The sequence below is a fragment of the Athene noctua genome, chromosome 5, assembly GCF_965140245.1.
Source record: "Athene noctua chromosome 5, bAthNoc1.hap1.1, whole genome shotgun sequence".
NCBI classification, from domain to species: Eukaryota; Metazoa; Chordata; class Aves; order Strigiformes; family Strigidae; genus Athene; species Athene noctua.
The window spans coordinates 51,189,557-51,206,941 of NC_134041.1; the positions used below are offsets into that span (position 1 = coordinate 51,189,557).

General features: G+C 53.0%; 1 protein-coding gene across 5 annotated transcripts in view; it reads left to right on the forward strand.

Annotated features, from left to right (window-relative positions):
• The first annotated feature begins 2,849 nt into the window (after positions 1-2,849).
• The window catches only part of DNMBP (dynamin binding protein), a 35,832-nt gene continuing 21,296 nt past the window's right edge, over positions 2,850-17,385 (forward strand). The window contains exons 1-6 of one of the 5 annotated variants that reach the window (XM_074907515.1): positions 2,863-2,907; positions 9,665-9,884; positions 10,004-10,165; positions 11,643-11,821; positions 14,169-14,291; positions 14,820-16,745. In XM_074907515.1, coding sequence (XP_074763616.1) covers positions 11,677-11,821; positions 14,169-14,291; positions 14,820-16,745 — 2,194 coding nt within the window. In that variant the 5' untranslated portion in view covers positions 2,863-2,907; positions 9,665-9,884; positions 10,004-10,165; positions 11,643-11,676. Of the gene's footprint in view, positions 2,908-5,505; positions 5,887-8,287; positions 9,885-10,003; positions 10,166-11,642; positions 11,822-14,168; positions 14,292-14,819; positions 16,746-17,385 lie in introns of those variants that run through there. The other 4 variants (XM_074907516.1, XM_074907519.1, XM_074907517.1 and 1 more) reach the window with 4 other exon arrangements.

Below are 17,385 nucleotides of genomic sequence, written 5' to 3' on the forward strand. Positions count from 1 at the left end.
TCTCTCATTTTTTATCATTCAGTGGCAGAAGGAAATGAAAAAAAGATGGTGAGACTAAGATGTTCAGACTCCTGTGTGTTTTAACACCTCTTCCCCTGGCCAAGCCCAGCAGCATCACTCCAGATGCTGGACCCTCCTGTTTGAAGCCACGTGTCAGTGCACATTCACCCAAAAGATTTCCTGGTGGATGTACAGGCAGGATGAGGGAGAGCATCCTGTGTCCCACAGCCTTGGCCCCAAGCAGCATGCAGAAGGGTCTGCTGTTACCATGTGTCTGACCCATATGCAAGAAGATACTGCTGCCCCCAAACACAGCACTAGCTCAGCTGGCTGAGCTAACCACTCACCTCTGAGGATGTGTATGAAGCTGAGAGCAACGAAAGGGCTCCCAAGGAGCAGCCTTCAATTGGCTAATTCAGCTAGGCAGTCCCTGGACTGGGTGATGCTCAGCCTGCACGGAGCTGCCTATGCCACCTGCACCCCAGGACTGTCACAGGTCCCCTTGCTGAGCCTACTGGCTGCAGGGTGCTCTCATGTTGCCCTCTTGTGGTCCTAGAAAATGTAGGACCATCTCAATTCCCCTTACTTTCCAGGGCAGAGTCAGAGGACCGGGATTTTTCTCTAGCACAAGACAGACAGCCCAGGAGGCCACATCACTCACCCTCACAGGCTGCTTATGGGGTTGGCAGTGCAGCAGCAAAATTAGAGTCTCGGTCACAAGCTTTTTCCCCTACAAGAGGAATCCTATGGCATGCAACTTTCTGGAAGAAGGGCTGGGATTTGTCCAGCTCATTCTCCTCCCAGCTCTGAATATTTTTGTGTTGAACAGTTTGGGAAAGCTCCACTTGGCCATGGCCAAGCTGTCCACGTGAAAATATGGTTACAAAATGTTTCTGAGGCAGCACTCTCTTAAGCACGTCTCTGAAAGGCTTGCCATGAACTTAGCCCCCAGTGTTGCAAGAAGTGTGGGCTAAAACCAGCAGTAAACCTTTGGACATAACATCTGCAGCACAGTGGTTTCATGTTCTTTTGAAGCTCCAGTCAAGGCAAAAGCAGCTGACAGGTTTGTGTCAGAAGACACAGCAAACCTCCCCATCCTCTCTGGGACACTCAAGATTTTGTAGGCCTCTTCCTCTATCCTATGTCCTCCTTCCAAGCTGAACAGTCCCTGCCTACACAGTTGTTCACTGTGCAGTCTGTTCCCATACCTCTGAGCATCCTTACTGCCTGCCTCCAAACCTTCTTCCATTCTTTTACCCTTTCTGAAATAAGGGGACCAGAACTGTATGCAGACACTGGAGAAACATGTAAACAAAGTGAAGCCAGGTCTGGAAGAATGAACCAAAACTCTTACAAGCAAAACTGTGAAGATCTTGGGATAAACAGAAACCCCGGTGAGGAGGGTAGATAGGACTCTGTGCATGCAATGCATGCTGCTTTCTGTGGCTGTCATGGAGGAGGCAGAAAAAGGGAAAACAGAAATAACTGAACTCAAATAATATTGAGGCAGCTTTCCTGGGGAAGTCAGCAGAGGAGAGCTGGTCATGGCAGTGACCTGAAAGGCTGTAGGAGGGATTGGGATGACGAAAAACGCTCAAAACCTGTCTTGGCAGCCAAGAACAGCAGAAATTTTGAGTCAGAGGACAACATCTAGAGCCCTGTGGCAGGGGTTGGCATACATTCTTCAGCTCCACCAAGCTGTATACAAGCATCTGTACCTGTGGAGAAGAGAGCCCCCAGCTCCCTGTGCAGGTTCAGGCCCTCTGTCGCAGGCATCGTGCCATACCAGCAGTGTGGGTCCCGGCCTCAGGAGAGCAGACAGGGAGTCAGCACCCAGCCAGTTCACCTACTGACAGGACTCCGACAGTGGCGCGTGCGACACGCTCTGCACACCCTGCTCCTGGCAAGCCACGCTGGGATCTGGGTGGTTGCTATGGAGAAGTATAGCTAAATGCACAAACAAGTGCCAAACGGTGGTGAGTGCTCTGGGGGCTGAGAGAGACGGCGCTTTACAGAGTGTTGCTGAGGGATGGTATCCCTTAGGGCATGGAGGCTTTTTTTGGATGTGATGCACAAACTGGCCCTCCCTGTCACGTTTTTCTGCCAGGGAGCTATTTGTTTTTCTCCATCTTGGTGCTCTGGCATGATCTTACAGTGTATCTAAGCAGCCAAGCCAGCTCCTAGCAGCAAAACTGAGACTGCACCAGATGGACAGCACAGATCCGCTCGTCAGCTGCTGCCAAAGCTGAAGCCCACGAGGCAGCGAGAGACTCCCAGGAGAAGGCAACAGCGGGGAAGGGGAGCCCCGGCGCTGCTCCTTCTGCGGGCTCAGCGCTCTGTAGGGAAGAAGCCGAAGAGGGTTTGCACGGGCAGCGCCTGTCCTGCTCCGCGCCGGGCTGTGGGTGCTCTGCCAGCACCCGCTCGCAGGGCTGCCCGGCGCGCAGCTGCCGTGCCCGGCCCGGTGGCTACGGGGGCGGCTGCACCCCACGTCCCCGCGCCTGGCACCCCACGCCGGCAGCGTGTCCGCGTGGGGGTGTCCCCGTGGGCCGCCGGCGGGGCCGCTCGCAGTCTGGGGGCCGAGCGGTGCTGCGAAGGGGGATGTCCCCGTGTCACCCGGGGGTCTCGGGGTCCCCAAGGCTGCGGGCCTGGCCCCGCGGAGCAGCTCTGGCCCGTCCCGCCGGCCCCGGCCGCGGCCTCCCAGCGGCACCACGCCGGGCCCGGCCGGGCCGTGCGGGGTCAGCCGGGCGGCGGGGCGGGCCGCAGGGCCGGGCGGGGCCCTGCGAGGCCGGGCGGGCGCTGGGGGCCGGGCCGGGGCCCGGGCGGGGCTGGGCGGCCGTGGGGGGCGGAGGCGGGAGCGACACCCGCAGGGCCGGAGCGGCTGCGGCGCCCGGAGCGGGCCGGGAGAAGGTAGGGACCCGCCGGAGCGGCCGGGGGCGGGGAGCCGGGCGCTCCCTGCCTGCCGCCGCCCGGCCTAGCCGCTGCTCCGCCGGCCGGCCGCCCGCCTCCCCGAGCCCCGCGCGCTCCCGCGGCCGCCCGGCCTGCGCCTCCGCCGGGGCCCCGGCGCGGCCCGGCCCCCCGCCTCTGCCACGGCCCCCGCCTCAGCCCGCCGCCTCCCGCCCCGCCCGGCCCCCGCTGCCCTCTCATCCCGTACCGGCACTCTTCCCCCAGCGCCACCCGGCTGAGGCCCTGCGTGTCCCGGGGTCTGACCCGGGCCTCGCTGGCCGGCCCGGGGGTGGTGGGTGCCCCTGGCTGGGGTGTTGCTAGCTCGGGGGGGGGGGGGGGGGGGGCGTGCTCTCCCTTGGTGCCAGCAGCCGGGCTGTGGCAGCGTGTGGCCTTCCAGCCCTGTGTGCCCAGCTGGGACGTTGCTGTGCCCCACCGGCTCCGTCCCACGCTGCCCTGGGAGCACTCTGGGCACCTCGGTGGCGTGGAGCAGCCGTGGGGTTACGGCAGGAGCTGCCCATCTACTCCCCAAGTCGCGTTCGTTGGGATTTCGGTCTCTTAAGCCGTGTCTGTTCAGCCGGTGGTGACGGAGGGTGGTCACCCACCAGGCATGCAGCTGGGGGTAGCTCGTGTTGCCTGGACGGCTTGTTGCAGGGGAACACCTGGCCCTGTGGAAACAATGCGGGTCTGGAGTGGTCCGGCGCCAGGAGCCTGGAGCAGTATCACTGGTGAAGGGTGGCACAGGGGGTTGCACACAGAGAGCTGAAGCTGCAGGCTGCAGCGCTGTGCTTTTGGCCAGTGCTCCTCTGAGAGCATCTGCTCTGCTTGAGCCAGCCTGAGGAGAGAAACTCACAAGAGTTCCCCATTTGTTTTCACTCCAGCAAATGCAGATTCCTCTGCATCGCTGCCAGCCTGACACCGTTGCCTTTAACGGAGGTGAACTGGAGGTGCCTCCTCCAGTGGCCTCACCAGGGTCTGGAAGCTTGGCTCACCCTCAGCACCTTCTGAGAGGCGACTGCTGCTCCTGTGCTGACCCTGAGTGGAGCCTCACCTGATCCTGTCCTTGACACAATTTGGCCTCCGAGTTCAAGCATCCCTGCTGCCATTCCTGGCATTTGAAGTACTCCCTACACCTCTGTCCTTTCACATCTCATTCTCCTTGCCATAATACCTAGGAAGCCTCTAGCTGTGTCTTAAGTGTTAACATCTGTTTTGAGGTTTGTCATGTTTCCATAAGTTTCAGTTTCTTCTGAAAGGCTCTCTCTCCCCTTGCCTATGCCATTCTCTCCTTTGCTTCCATTGTGATTCTATCTTTTCCTCTGCAAAAGGCCTGAAGGAGTTTATAGATACAGAATTTGCAGTTTTGCAGATGCTTTACCAAATACAGCCTCTGTACCGTGCTACAAGACGTCACCATCATCCCCCTCATCTTGACTCACTCCTCTGGCTGCGAGTCGTGCTGGGCATTGTGTCTAAATGTGTCCTTCTTGTTTGGGAGGCCGTCCATAGCACTACTGATGCCCACATCTCCGAGCTGGCTGCTTCTGCCATTCCATTCTTGAAATCCTCCCCTCTGCCAAGGCCAAAGGTTTCACTTCTCTCTCCAGCTGCTCCACTTAGGATTAGCAGTGACGTTAAAAACTAGTACAAAAATGCAATGATTTTAAAGAAATGTTAGCTTGGCAATGGGATGGGAGGAACTGAGCAGCAGGGGGGAGGAAAGAAGTGACGCTGGGAGCCTTGCAGAGCACCAGCTCTGCTAGCTGTCATGGGAAGCTTGGCTGGGTCTCAGGGCTCTACGTGTGGTTGAGGTGTCCCTGCGTGGGTGACTGTTCGGACAGACTTTGTGACAGTGGTGATGTGAGCTTGGGTAGGACAGCGTAAGTTGTGCTTACCTTAGCACTTTACTACCTTAATTGATAACTTTCCCTCTACCTCCAGCAGAAGTATTTCTCCAATCATGTTCTAAGGATTGCTCCACCCCACTTCTGAGTGACACAGCTTTTACTTTGTCTTATTTTTAGAACATTTTGGTTAGGAAATAAAATCTGTTGCTTCCTTCTCAGGAGCACCTAGGGCCTCTGAAAGGAAGAGGTCCATGTGATGCCAGGTATCAGCAGAGTCCCTGCTGGGGATTTAGGTTCTTTGAAGATAACAAACAGCACAGAGCAGGACCGAAGGTGAGCAAAGAGCAGTGCTTCCAAGTCAAACACAAGTAATTTCCAGAATTTCTGGATTCCCTGCCCAGCAGCCAAAGCATCGTAATGGTCTTCTGTCCAAAAGCTGTCTTGAAAAATATTGTTTGGGGTGCAAAGTCAAGTGCTTCAGTATTAAGGAATGTCCTTGTAGTCCCAGTTCAACCTGTTTTGGATATGTACTCGGTAATGACCGATTTTGTAATTGTATACTACTTACCCCCAGTAGCCCAGCCATGGGTACTGGCACAACAGAAGTGCTGCTGCTCTTGGGGTTTTGTTGGCTTCTTATTCTAAGTTGTATCATTTTAGTCTGTCTACAAAAATGGCAAGAGACAACCATATGCCTTGGGGTGGGAGAATACAGGTAACAGGTCTGTAAGGTGTGTGCAGCCACTCCATACAGAGTTTGGGAAACTCTTGTCTCCTAAACTGGTATACTGGCCTTTGCGTGCTTGGGTCCCCAGTGCCAGGGATTAAATATCCATCACAGTCTTCTAGCTCACATGTTGTGGCAAGGTGTTCTGCTTTGCATTAAAAATTGATACTGTGCTCTAGTTTCCAGATGACTTTCATTTGCTTGCCGTCTGGCCCAGCACGAGCTCCTCTTCCTTCCTCCCCAAGCTATGCTTACCCCACACAAATGCCACCAGCCTGCCCTGAGCCACGTCCTGCAACAGAGCAGGTGCAAGGACTGTGACAGCCAGGGCTCGACTGGAGAGAAGAACAAGTGGTTTGAATGACTTATATGGTATGTGGCAAAGCTCCTGTGACAAATACCCCAAACTGGTGCCCATGCTGGGGGGGAGGCTAGAGCCTGCTTAAGCAGCCTTTGTCCTTGGTCATCCTGGTTGTGGAGGACTTGATGATCCCACCTAAATTTATTAATTTCAGTGATTTTTGGTATATCAGGTCACAGACAAAGCAAAAGAAGCTATTTCTTTTAAAGTGAGGACATTCCTTTTCCTCCTGGGAGCCATATGGGGTTAGGAGGTGGAGTGCAGAAGGGGTGACCTCCTGTTTCCCACTGTGTGAAGCTCAGTGGGGGGGCTGTCTGGGATCCGCTGAAACAAGCAGCACATCCTAACAAGGGGCTGCAGCAGTCAGCATTTTCCTGGTGGGAGAAGGCTTCTCTTCTCCACACCATTAGTTGGGATTTTGCCCTGCTTTCTGTGTTGTCCGTTCTGTCGGGATTTATAGGGTCAGCTCTGCAGTTCGCCAGAGCTGCAGTCCCTGCATTGGCACTATCTCCAGCTGGGGCCCAGGCAGCCTGGCTCAGCGGGGTATTGTTTATCCCACCCAGGAATGTGCAGGCAAGCAAGGACCTCCGGGAGCTTACAGAGCAACATGTTCTGCTCTGAGCAGGGGGAGTAACTGCCGGTGGCGGCAGCTCTGAAGGCTGGCAGTCGGAGTGTGCTGGTGTGCAGGCAACGTCCTACCCTTGAAGTGTGGATAAGGACTGTGCAAGCTGAGCAGATACAGTGGGGTAAGGAGGAGGGAAGGAGGGCTGTCTAGATTCGGAGACCACAGGGGGGAACAGAGGAAAAGGATAAGAATGCTTTGGCATATAGTTAGTAAGTTCTTGACACAGTGGCATGAGAAGCCAAGCATCACTCCTGATTTCTTCCCACTGCATGTTACGTACTGATCCTGCAGCCTAGAGTGCAGAGAGCTGCAGCATATCTCTTGTCAAAGCCAGACCCAGCGGCTGGAGGGTGCACTGAACGGGGTCGAGAGGCATCTCCATCTCTGGGGGTGGATTATGTTTTCAGTGAACAGTCATTGAGCTATAATGAGTGGAAGGAGGCATGAAAAGACCTAAGTGAAATGCATGGCATTTTTCAATTTTTAAAAAAGATCACTGGCAGTATTTGTTTAATATTTTTAATATTAATTTCTTTAATCATTCTGTGGCAAACAGCTTTTGTACCTTTCTGGGAATCTGGCTCCTTCCTGGTCTACTGCTCAGGCAGGCTCTAAAGTTTTTATAGAGATTGAGACATCTGCTGCACAAGAATCCACTTGTCCCTCCTGTGCAAACCAATTGTGCCTGTGGAAGCCCACACTGCATGTTTTGATCTGATTGATAAAATGTTAGTTTTTCAGTTACGGTGCTGTCACGCTGACCGTAGCCTGTTCTAACAGTGCTACTTCTTGAGTGAGAAGCGGAAAAGCATTATTTAGAGGGAAACGAGTGGTGATAGCACCTGTGAATTTTGATTTTCTGGCTTCTAAATTTGTGGCATCCATACAATACTGCTTTTTATCTCATGATCTGATCAGCACTTTGGGTATACCACCAGATTAGCTGTCTGAAAACCCTTTGGGTCTCTCCTTTTACTGGGGCTGTTTGTTAATACTTTTTGTAGTCAACCTAAAATAATCTCTTCATGTTGCTGCCTTATCTCGTGAGTGCTTGAAATTCTTGCTTCAGCACCTTTCAGCAAAAGCAGGGAAGGCAGAACTCCCATTTCTAAGGTACAGAAACTCATCAGAGACTAATTTCCTCACCATTACCATCAAAAAGATGCAACAAGGACATTTATATCACCAGCTTCAGTAGGTCTACTTCCATCTCAATGATGGCACTTTGAGCAACTGCCTGACAGTTATTTGTGATACTGGTGAGTCCGTTATTTGAGACTTCTTACCCTGCCCAGTTTCAGCTGCAAAAAGAGAGGAGGAATATGAGAAGTCAGTCAGTGTGTAAATGCCTTCTTTTGGCTGCTGTGGCTTGATCCAGTCTGTGCTGAAGGTCTCAAAACAATATTGTAACAGAGTTAATAGCCGTCATTTCATTCTGGTCCCTCCTTTCATCAGCCCACGCTGGACCAGACACGCTTCAGAGCTCATGGCAAAATGGGATAGGCAGTCTTCCACGGAGGTAATGTTAATGTGTGCTGAGCATGCATGCAGGCAGGCTGAGGGGAGTGATTAATGCCCTGGGAATCCACTCTCTGCCTTGCTGCACAATGCTGTTGTGTCAGGCCTGGAGCTTGGCACCAGGGCGGGCTGCAGTCGAGTGCCAGGAACACGTACCTAGTTTGTGCAGAATCAGGCGATGAGACAGAGACAGCGTGTTCGCAGCAGGGCCAGTTCACTGCTGCACTGCAGCTTCATACTTGCACGGTGAGGCTTTCTTTGGATGTGGGTCTGCTGCTAGGCGGGGGCAGGAGTCCTGCAATTTGCAGTCCTGACCTCCGACAGTCTGAAGTCTCCGTGTTTGCTCATTTGTGGAGGAGCCCTCCCTCCCTCCCTCCCGCAGGCAGGGATCACCCATCCTTGAGGTGAGAGGGAATGGTGCTTGGCCAGCTGTCAGGAACTGTGACTCACTGGGGATCACAGGCAGAGCCCGGCTCTCCCTGCAATCTGCTCTTCCTGCTGGAACCTCTGCGTGAGCTGTTGCTGAATGTTTGTTTTCACCAGATCTAGGGTGGATCTGGGAGAAGCTTGGGTCCATCATTAAGCCTGAGGAGTTGGCCTCAGTAAGTTTCCAGTCTGGAAGATGCTGGGAGGCTTCCTTCTCTACGTAGGGGTTTGGAGAAAATGTTGGCAGGCAGCACTTCATGGAGTAAGACAAGGCCAGGGTCCTGGAAAACATAATGTTTTGTGTTGAATTCATGTTACGGAGTAAGCAAACCCCATAAGACCTATTCACTGCTTTTGAATGCAGGGGCATACTGTCTAGACTTGGAGTCAGGGAGTGATCCTGCTCTTCTCAGTACTGCTGAGGGAATGTGGGCTTTTGGCAGTTTCAGAAGTTACTTCATGCTTTCTTGCCTCATGGGCTGGCTCTCAGGGATTGCTTTTCACATGAATAAGTTAGTGCCCATGTTTTATTATAACCACAGTTAATATATACATGGCAGAACAATTACAATCCTGCCTGCCCCACTTGACCTGTCTCTTTGGGAAATCTTGTACATTTTAATGAATGAGTCTCCAGAGCTGCAGGTGAGCTAAGGAAGTGACACCACTGTTTTCATGGGCAGGATCTGAGCCCAGGGCAGTGAGAAGGCCGTATCCTCAGCCCCAGTGACTGCAGCAAAGCCAGGGTTTAGGTCTCCCGCACACATGCTGTAATTCTTATGCTCCTCAGCCCACTCTTACATTACACCTTTGACAGAAGAAATGCAAGAAATCTTACTGTACCATCATGTGCTCCTGGAGAAACTAACCTGAGACAGCAATTATGCCTGCAATATTTTTTCCATCTTTGTCCTGTGCGGCTGTGAGGTTTGCATATTCAGAGTATGGCAAGGATTCCTAGGACCATGAGCTCAGTTGGCAGCCTGCCTGTGGTGGAGGGCAGCCCTTAGTGCCTGCAAGGGGCTGCTACTGCTGTGCCTGTCACTGCTGCTCTCCTGTTTGTGTCAGAGCATGTAGCAGCATGTCCCAGCCACCCCACCTCAAACAGTGCAAGGCTCCTTCCTTGTCTTTAGTATTTCCAAGCTGATTGATGGCTCTTCCATCTTTTTGCCTGCTCCACATGGTCATGTTTTTAATAGTTACTCCTTCTGCCTCAGTAGGTTCCTGCTACCCTGAACTGCAGCTCTTTGTGCTCCTGATTCACTCCAGTCCATTCATCTCTTTTTGGTGGCAAAGTGCTGTCGGCTGCTGGATATAGGGCTCTTTGTTTGTACAGCCAGCACAACACTGGTGACAAAGAGACAGCCTGTGCCCCAAGGAGCCAACATGCTACGGGGAAGGCAGTGGAGAGCAATAGGAGTGATGAACAGGACGGCAGAGGTGAGGGTGGCTGGGGGCCGGGGCACAGCGTGCTGGCTGCAGCAGGAGCATGGCTGGGGGTGGGGAGGGACGTGCTGAGGAAGCTGTTCCTGCTGAGTACAAACCCGCTTTGTTCCCAGGAGGTGAGTCGGACTGGATAAACAGAGCGGTCCTGTCAGCAGAAAGCCTTTCCCTGGCTGGATCCCCACTGGCACTCGATGGAAGTTGGCTGCACCTCGTCAGTGGGGAGGTTTTTCTCTCCCTGTGTTAGCGTCCCCTCTTCCTGACTCTCCAGGGCTCAGGTGGGCTGTGCGCGGCCGTATGCAGAAATGGGAGCTCCAGGGGCCCTGTGTGTTTGCTGTGGGTGGTGGTGCGTGTTGTCACCATGCTCTCTCTGCTGTTAGCTAGGTGGGACGGTTTGACAAGCCATGCTGAGGACAGTATGGGTATTGCCAACGTGTGGCACTTGGAGGGTGACCATTTACCATTTATTGTGCATGTAGAGGCACTTTGGGAGGGGAGGAGGTTGGGTCCCATTGCAAGGAAGTTGTGTCTGACCGGATGGAGCAGGGACTCTACTTGTGATGTGGGAGGAAAGCAGCCTGTGAACAGGGGGCGGGGGCTGCTGGGGAGGATGCTGGCATCCCAGTGTTGCAGAGGGCAGGGCTCTGAAAGCACCTCGGAGAGGTGTCAGCGGTGCTGTGGTTTGCCTGTATTTGCAGTGGGACAGGAAGATGAAGGGAAGCACTCACCAGTCTGAGGTGCAGATGTTAAGGAATAACCTTAGGGTTCCTGATTGCCTTGGACGGATGCACCTTTCAGTTCCCACCCCAAGGGATCTGGGAAGAAGGGAAGGAACAGCTGAAGCTGCAGGACTGCTGCTGCTGTGGTGTGGTGTATTGCCTTAATAGTGAGGCTGCTTGGTACAAAGCAAAGATGATATAGAAAAGTGTCACAGGTCAGCAACTGCTTCCAGGGGAATGGGGAGTCCAGGACATAGCCCTTGATAAGAATGTCTTTGCCTGCCTTCAGGTCGTCTGCCAGGGGGAATTTCAGCCTTGGCTCCCAGAGCCTTGGACAGGGTCTGCACCCTCATCTCAGCCTGCTGCCAAGAGCAATGGTGAGGCCTTCCAGGGGATGGCTGAGCCTGGTATCTAGAAGGCAGAAGGGGCATTTCCAGCCAGGTCTGAGGATGGCCAGGATGGGTCAGCCCAGGCAGACTTTTAGTTTGCTACTGGGGAAGAAGATGGTGGGGTGAGCTTGCCTGAGTGTACTTTGTGCCTGTTCTCTGTGGGGTAGAAGTGTGACGCTGCTCCAGCAACGGCTCCTGTGGCCCTGAGCAGTGACATGGGGAGGGGGATGCCTGTGCCCATCCCCCCATATCATTCCTGGTGGGACTGTGAAAGTGAGTGGTGCTATCTGCCCGCCCTGCCCTGCATGTCAGGGAAGCACTGAACTTCCTCTCCTCCTCTTGCTTCCTTCCTGACAGTAATTAATTTCAAATTTTCTTGCTGCTTCTCCCCCCCTTGCAGCACAAACGTGTCCCCACAGAGATAGCCAGAGGTGCTGGACAAGGCAGGTTAGACCATGGGAGTGCGTTGCTGGAGACCCTTGGCTCCTGCAGCATGCTTCATGTTGCAAGGGGTTTCAGGGAGCTCAGGACAGGACCCTCTTGCACTGTTCCTGCCTCTTGTGCTCAGGAAGAGTTTTACTTTCTGAGCATATATGTGATAATTTCATGTGTTTCTGGCTGCTAACTGACTTCCCCCTGTGTCTCAGCCTTAGGTACTAATTTGCCTTCAGACCCTGCACAATGGAGGCTGGCTCCGTGGTACGAGCAGTCTTTGATTTCTGTCCCAGTGTCTCTGAAGAGCTGCCCCTCTTCGTGGGAGATGTCATTGAGGTGCTGGCAGTGGTGGATGAGTTCTGGCTCTTCGGGAAGAAGGAAGGTGTCACAGGTAAGAGCTGGAAGTCCCTGCACCTGGATCCCTAGGTGTTCCAGCTAAACATCCACTCCGTGAGCACACCTTCCCCTTGCCAGCACTGTGCAGAACCAGATTTGATTTACTAAATCTTTCTTGGGTCTTTTCTTGGGACTGAGGGTACAGGTTGCCCACCACTGGTCTCTTGCCAGCTTTGAGTCAACTATCCAGACCGTTTGTTTGTTGTTTTTTAAGAAAGCTTAGTGGAGGTTCAGTTCTCAAGGAGATGAGAGCTTCACAATACTAGTTGTTCCATCCTCTGTGGTGAGACAGCCCATTTCCTGGCTAGTTTATGTACTGACCTGCTGTAGCAGTGGAAGGGGAGAGAGGAAACAGATGCACCGAGAGTGGAAATGCATCAACATCCAAGTGACCTTGTCAGGTCAAGTCAGTGGAAGACACAGCGACAGAGTCCATGTCCCTCCAAGCCTTCTGACTCAGCCTCACTTCCTCCTTTCCACTTTAAATCATTTTCCTGCACAAGCTGCCATCAGTATCTGGGTACCTGAAGTAGTGTGCAAGTCCTAAACTTTTGGAGGGGTGTGAGCAACTTCTGAAGCAGCAAAATGCCCTTAGTGCAACAGTCTCATAGTCCCTGTTTAAGCAGCTCTTTCTCATTTTAATACTGATGTTGAGAGGATGTGTGAGCTCTCAGGGGTGTGAAAACCAGGCCACTTCAAAGCATAAGCCTGACTCTGTCTTCAGCATGAGGGTGGGACTGGAGTTTCATCCCTGGATGTGGAGATGGGGCTACTATTGCAGCAGCAGTCTGGACTTTGCTAACAGCCATGAACTGTCTCCTGGCTAAAACAAAGATGGAGAAGAACAAAGGTGGAGAGGAGGACTTCTCTCCTGTGCTCCACATAGCTGATGAATGGCATTGAATGAGTGCACACCTGATCCTGCGGCTGCTGAAGTCACTGGGCACAAACTACTTCTGCAGCTACTTCACCACAGCTTTGTCTCCCAGCATAACTGGTGCGCTTGTTCTCAGGAGGATGAAGCTATTAAGGAATAATAAATAGATGCGTGTCATAGCTCAAAGATAAAGAAATACACTGAAGTCAAACTGAATGCTTTTAATGACTTTTAGTTCAAAACCCACTTGCATTCCTTCTTTCCCTTGGAACAGCTGTTGTAGTTTTCTGCCCAATTTTCTAAGCTGAAGTTGTAGGGAATTGAAAAAGTGCTTTTGAATAGAAGCTGTGGAGGTGCAGCAGCCTACCAATAATAATACTCAGTACTCTGTGGGGAATAATAAATGTAACTTCCTTTCTAACAGCATTAGGTTGTTTCCGTGTACTAAGCAGGAAACTAAGGCATGGAAAAAGAAGTAGAGTTGGTTAAATCTGTGAAGGAAGCCACTGAGGCTAGCAGCCTGTGGGCTGCTAGTTGCATCTCAGGTTAATGACAGCAGATGCCAACTGCCTAAACCCAGTGCAAAGTTCTGGGTGTCTAGGATATTGTGTCTCCAGGTTTTATTGGAGAACGTGGATGCCATATTGGGTCATCAGGAGTGAATGCTAGAATTGCTACTAGCCCATACTCCCATCATATCTCCTTGCCACAGATTACAAAATATAGGACAGACATTTTTAGTGGGCTCCGCCACATCCTGTGCTCTCAGGACTGAAATTAAAAGCTGAGTAGTATCTTGTGATGGCCAGCAAGTGTGTGCTGGCCCATCTGGCAGTGGCCTGTTCAGAATAGCTGGGCATCCATCAGTGGTGCCATGGTGAAGTAGGTCTGCAGAGGTGATAAAGTGGGGAAGGTCCCTGGAGTCTCGGCAACACTGCAACTGTGACAGAGCTTGTGAGTCACAGACGTGGCCATCTGTAGTGTGGTGGCCTGGCTTCTGCAATGAGGCCATGGAGGGGCCAAGCCTTACAGAGTGAGGAGTACCAGGTGAAAGTGTCCAGTCACAAGACACTGGTCTCATGGTCCAGCAGTACTGGATCTCTCAGTCCTCATCATGGCTCTGAATCGGGAAGCAAGCAATGAAAGCAGAGAAGACCTAGTATGTCTGTTCCCAGAAACCATGCTGATGGCACAGTCCCAGTAACAAACACAGCCTGTTGATTGCCTGGAGTGGGCTGAGGGCAAAAAGCCTTTTGTTCACTGTTAGCTCTTAAGCATTTAAAACCTCAGGAATTCCTGACTCCCAAACTCATTCCTCTTCCACCATGCTATTGTAACACCCTGGGTAGCTGGTTATTTTCCTTTAGCAAGAGATGAATAAATTCCGAAATCTGGAAGAAGAGTGGAGGGAGGTGGTGGTGGGCTATGGGAAAGACTCCTTGCTGACAACTGCTTCTTGTTTTAGGGCAGTTTCCTAGCAGCTTTGTGGAACCTGTGGATATTCCACCTTTGAAGCAGGGAGAAAAACTGTTTGTTTGTACCAGTGACTTCACATCTCAAGAGCCAGGGAGTTTGTCATTGCAGAGAGGTAATCTCCATTGCCTTCCTTTGCTTTGCATCTCATAGCCCTCACCAGGAGCATGAACCTAGTAACAGCATCCTGCCTAGAGTGGCAGGAGAGACTGGGAATTTCCTAATACCTCATGATATGGGTCATGTCAAGTCCACCATGGATCTTTGGGCTTCTGCCACTCTGATACTGGTTTCTTATGATCTATTATTACTCTTGAAACTCCAATTATTGGAGTCATGTAATCATAATAAACTTACAGCTGCCCTTTAACTGCCCTCCAGTCCCCAAATCTTAGACTTGTATTTGGGGGAGGAGTCAAAGCTTTTGTGCACCTTCATGGCTTAGCAGTCAAAACTGTGTATCTTAGATATGTGTGTGCTTCATGCCTTACCTCCAGTGCTCTTGTGCATCCCCAGCACGCACTACGCTCTGCGCAGAGTACCAGACCTTGCCCACAGCCAGGAAGGACATGGGGAGGCAGGAATATGAGGTGGGAAGCAATCATGAGGGCAGTTTTGAACTGGTGTGTCTCATTCCCTACAGGAGACCTGGTGATCCTGGGGGGGTCCCTGGCCTCCAGCTGGCTCCAGGGCCGAAGCAGCTGGGGTTCCAAGGGCTTTTTCCCCTCATCATGTGTGCGAGAGCTGTGCCTTTCAGTTCGGAGCCGTCAGCTGTCCCAGAGTGCTCTCCTGGAGGTGCCTGCCTACTCACTGGGCCAAGCCCGGGCCCTGATGGACCTATCTGCTCAGCTGGAGGAGGAACTGGACTTCAGGGAAGGGGATGTGATCAACGTTGTTGGCATCCCAGAGCCTGGCTGGTTCGAAGGTGAGCTCAGAGGCCGCAGGGGCATCTTCCCAGAGGGTTTTGTGGAACTGCTTACTCCTCTGCGAGCATCAGGAACTTCAGTGGATCCAGAGCCCACTGGGACTTGTGACACCAATGGGACAGTGGAGATTCCCCCCAAGGAGGAGGAGGAGCCAGGGAGCACTTATGGTGTTGCCCTCTATCAGTTCCAAGCCCTGGAGTCGAAGGAACTGGATTTTGATGTGGGTGACAGGATTCGGATCATAGGCATTCTGGAGGATGGATGGCTGGAGGGGGAGCTGAGGGGAAAACGCGGCATCTTTCCACACAGATTTGTGAGGCTGGAAGCCTCTGAGGCTTGCAGGGAAAAGATGGGTGCTGGGGATCCCCAAGGTGGAGGCAGCTGTGGAGTCACCATTAATCAAGACACAGAAACCACCTGCTCTGAAGCTCTTCCTTTGCCAGGGAAAGATGGCAGAGAAAAGGATGACTTGGCAGCACACCCTGAGCATGACACCATTTTGTCTCATGCAGTCAGGAGAACAGAAGGTCATCTTGGCACAGATTTGAAACAGCATCAGGTTTCTGTCACAGGACACCAAGGGCCATGTCCCAAAAGCACAGCAGACTCCCTCCCCTTTGACCACACAAAGACAGTAAATGGCATTCTCCCCTCTGCTCAGCTGCCTCCCCCACAGGGCAGCAGGCCTGGCCAGGTAGGTGAGTTGGAGCCTGGGGGAACTGTTTCAGCCTCCCCGGGAAACTCAGAAACTCAAGCCCTGTCTGAGCATGATGGAGACAGTCCCACTGTGCCCCTGCAGGCTCCCTGTTGTCCCCCAGATCCTTGCAGGAGCCAGGCAAACATCTGGGCAGCATCCGAGCCCCAGGAGAGCCAGAGCAGCAGCCAGGACCTGGATGGTTGGGTGGACATTCAACAGGAGAAGTCCAAACCTTGTTCCTACAGCCTGGGAGGTGCCCAGGTGGGCGTGGACACATGGGCTGGGAACTGGGGGGAATGCTTCCCACTTGCCACGCAGGGGGATGGCTGCACAGACCTCGACTCCAAACTGACAGAGCAGCTGGCACAGTTTGAGAAGAGTCTGTCAAGTACTAGTGCTGAACAGGACAAAGTCTCCCGCCACTTCTCCATCTTAGACTACAGCTCTGAGAAGGACATTGTCCGTGGGTCTCCTGAGTGTACCCCCCATGCCAGGCAGCCAGAGAGGAGGAAGGCCCTCAGGCCACCCCCTCCTCGGCCCAGCAGCCTTGCAACAACCCCTGTGCACACACTGGGTGGCCAGGTGCCCAAAGGCAGGTCATTGTCCTTCTCAGTCAAGCCTTCTCGGCCTGCGCCCCGGCCTCCATCAAGCACCCAGCGGAAAAACGTGGCTTCTGCACAGCTTCAGCCCAGCACCCAGGAGCAGTGGGTGGAGGAGGGACGTGAGGACTTGACACAGGCAGGATCAGCTTCTCCCCACTCCATCCTGATGATGAGAATTGGAGAGGTGGAGCGAGATCTGGAGGCTTATGGCAAGACCCGCGCTGAGCTGAGCCTGATGCTGGAGGAGCAGCAGGATGAGCTGGTGAGAGCAGAGACCCTGGAAAACCTTGATTTCTGTGACTCCAACATCGAGAGCCTCAGTGTGGAGCTGCAGGAGCTGAGAGGTGAGTCTTCAGCAGCATGGGATGGGAGTGCTTCAGGGGGACAGCTGGCCCCTGTTGTGTACAGGCACTGTTAGAGCCAGTCGTTTATTTCCTTCTTTAATTCCTGATTTTGGTAATTTTGTAAGTGTTGCTGCAGTACAAATCATCACAATTTTGCCTCGGAGAACCACAGTGTCATTCTCTGGACATCCCTCAGCCCTGGCCTTCCCCTCACCCTTTTCCTTCCAAATCTCCCATCTCTTCTTCCAGCCCCACCCTACATCCAGAGCCCTCATCTCATCCATTCCCAGTGTGTCCTTGCTCTCAAGCAAAACCACAGCTGTTGCAGGTTCAACATCCCTGCCTCATCCCCTCTTAACTGTAGGGAAGTGAGCATCACCTTCAGGGTGGCTTTGCTAGTGGTTCTGCAGTTGAGATTTGAGTTGATGTCTGTGGTGCAACTGCCCTCAGCCTGTCAGGGCGCTGGGTGTCCTGTAGCTTCTGCTCTGGTGGTGATACAGACCTTTGGAGACTTGCCACTTAAATCAGAGGGGATGCACAGAAAGGTGCTGAACATGGCCTAGAAGTGGGGAGGGTTAGTGGGCAAAAAATAAAGCCCGCCCCTGTGCTCCTGCTGTCTCTGGAGTCCAGAATTTCAGGA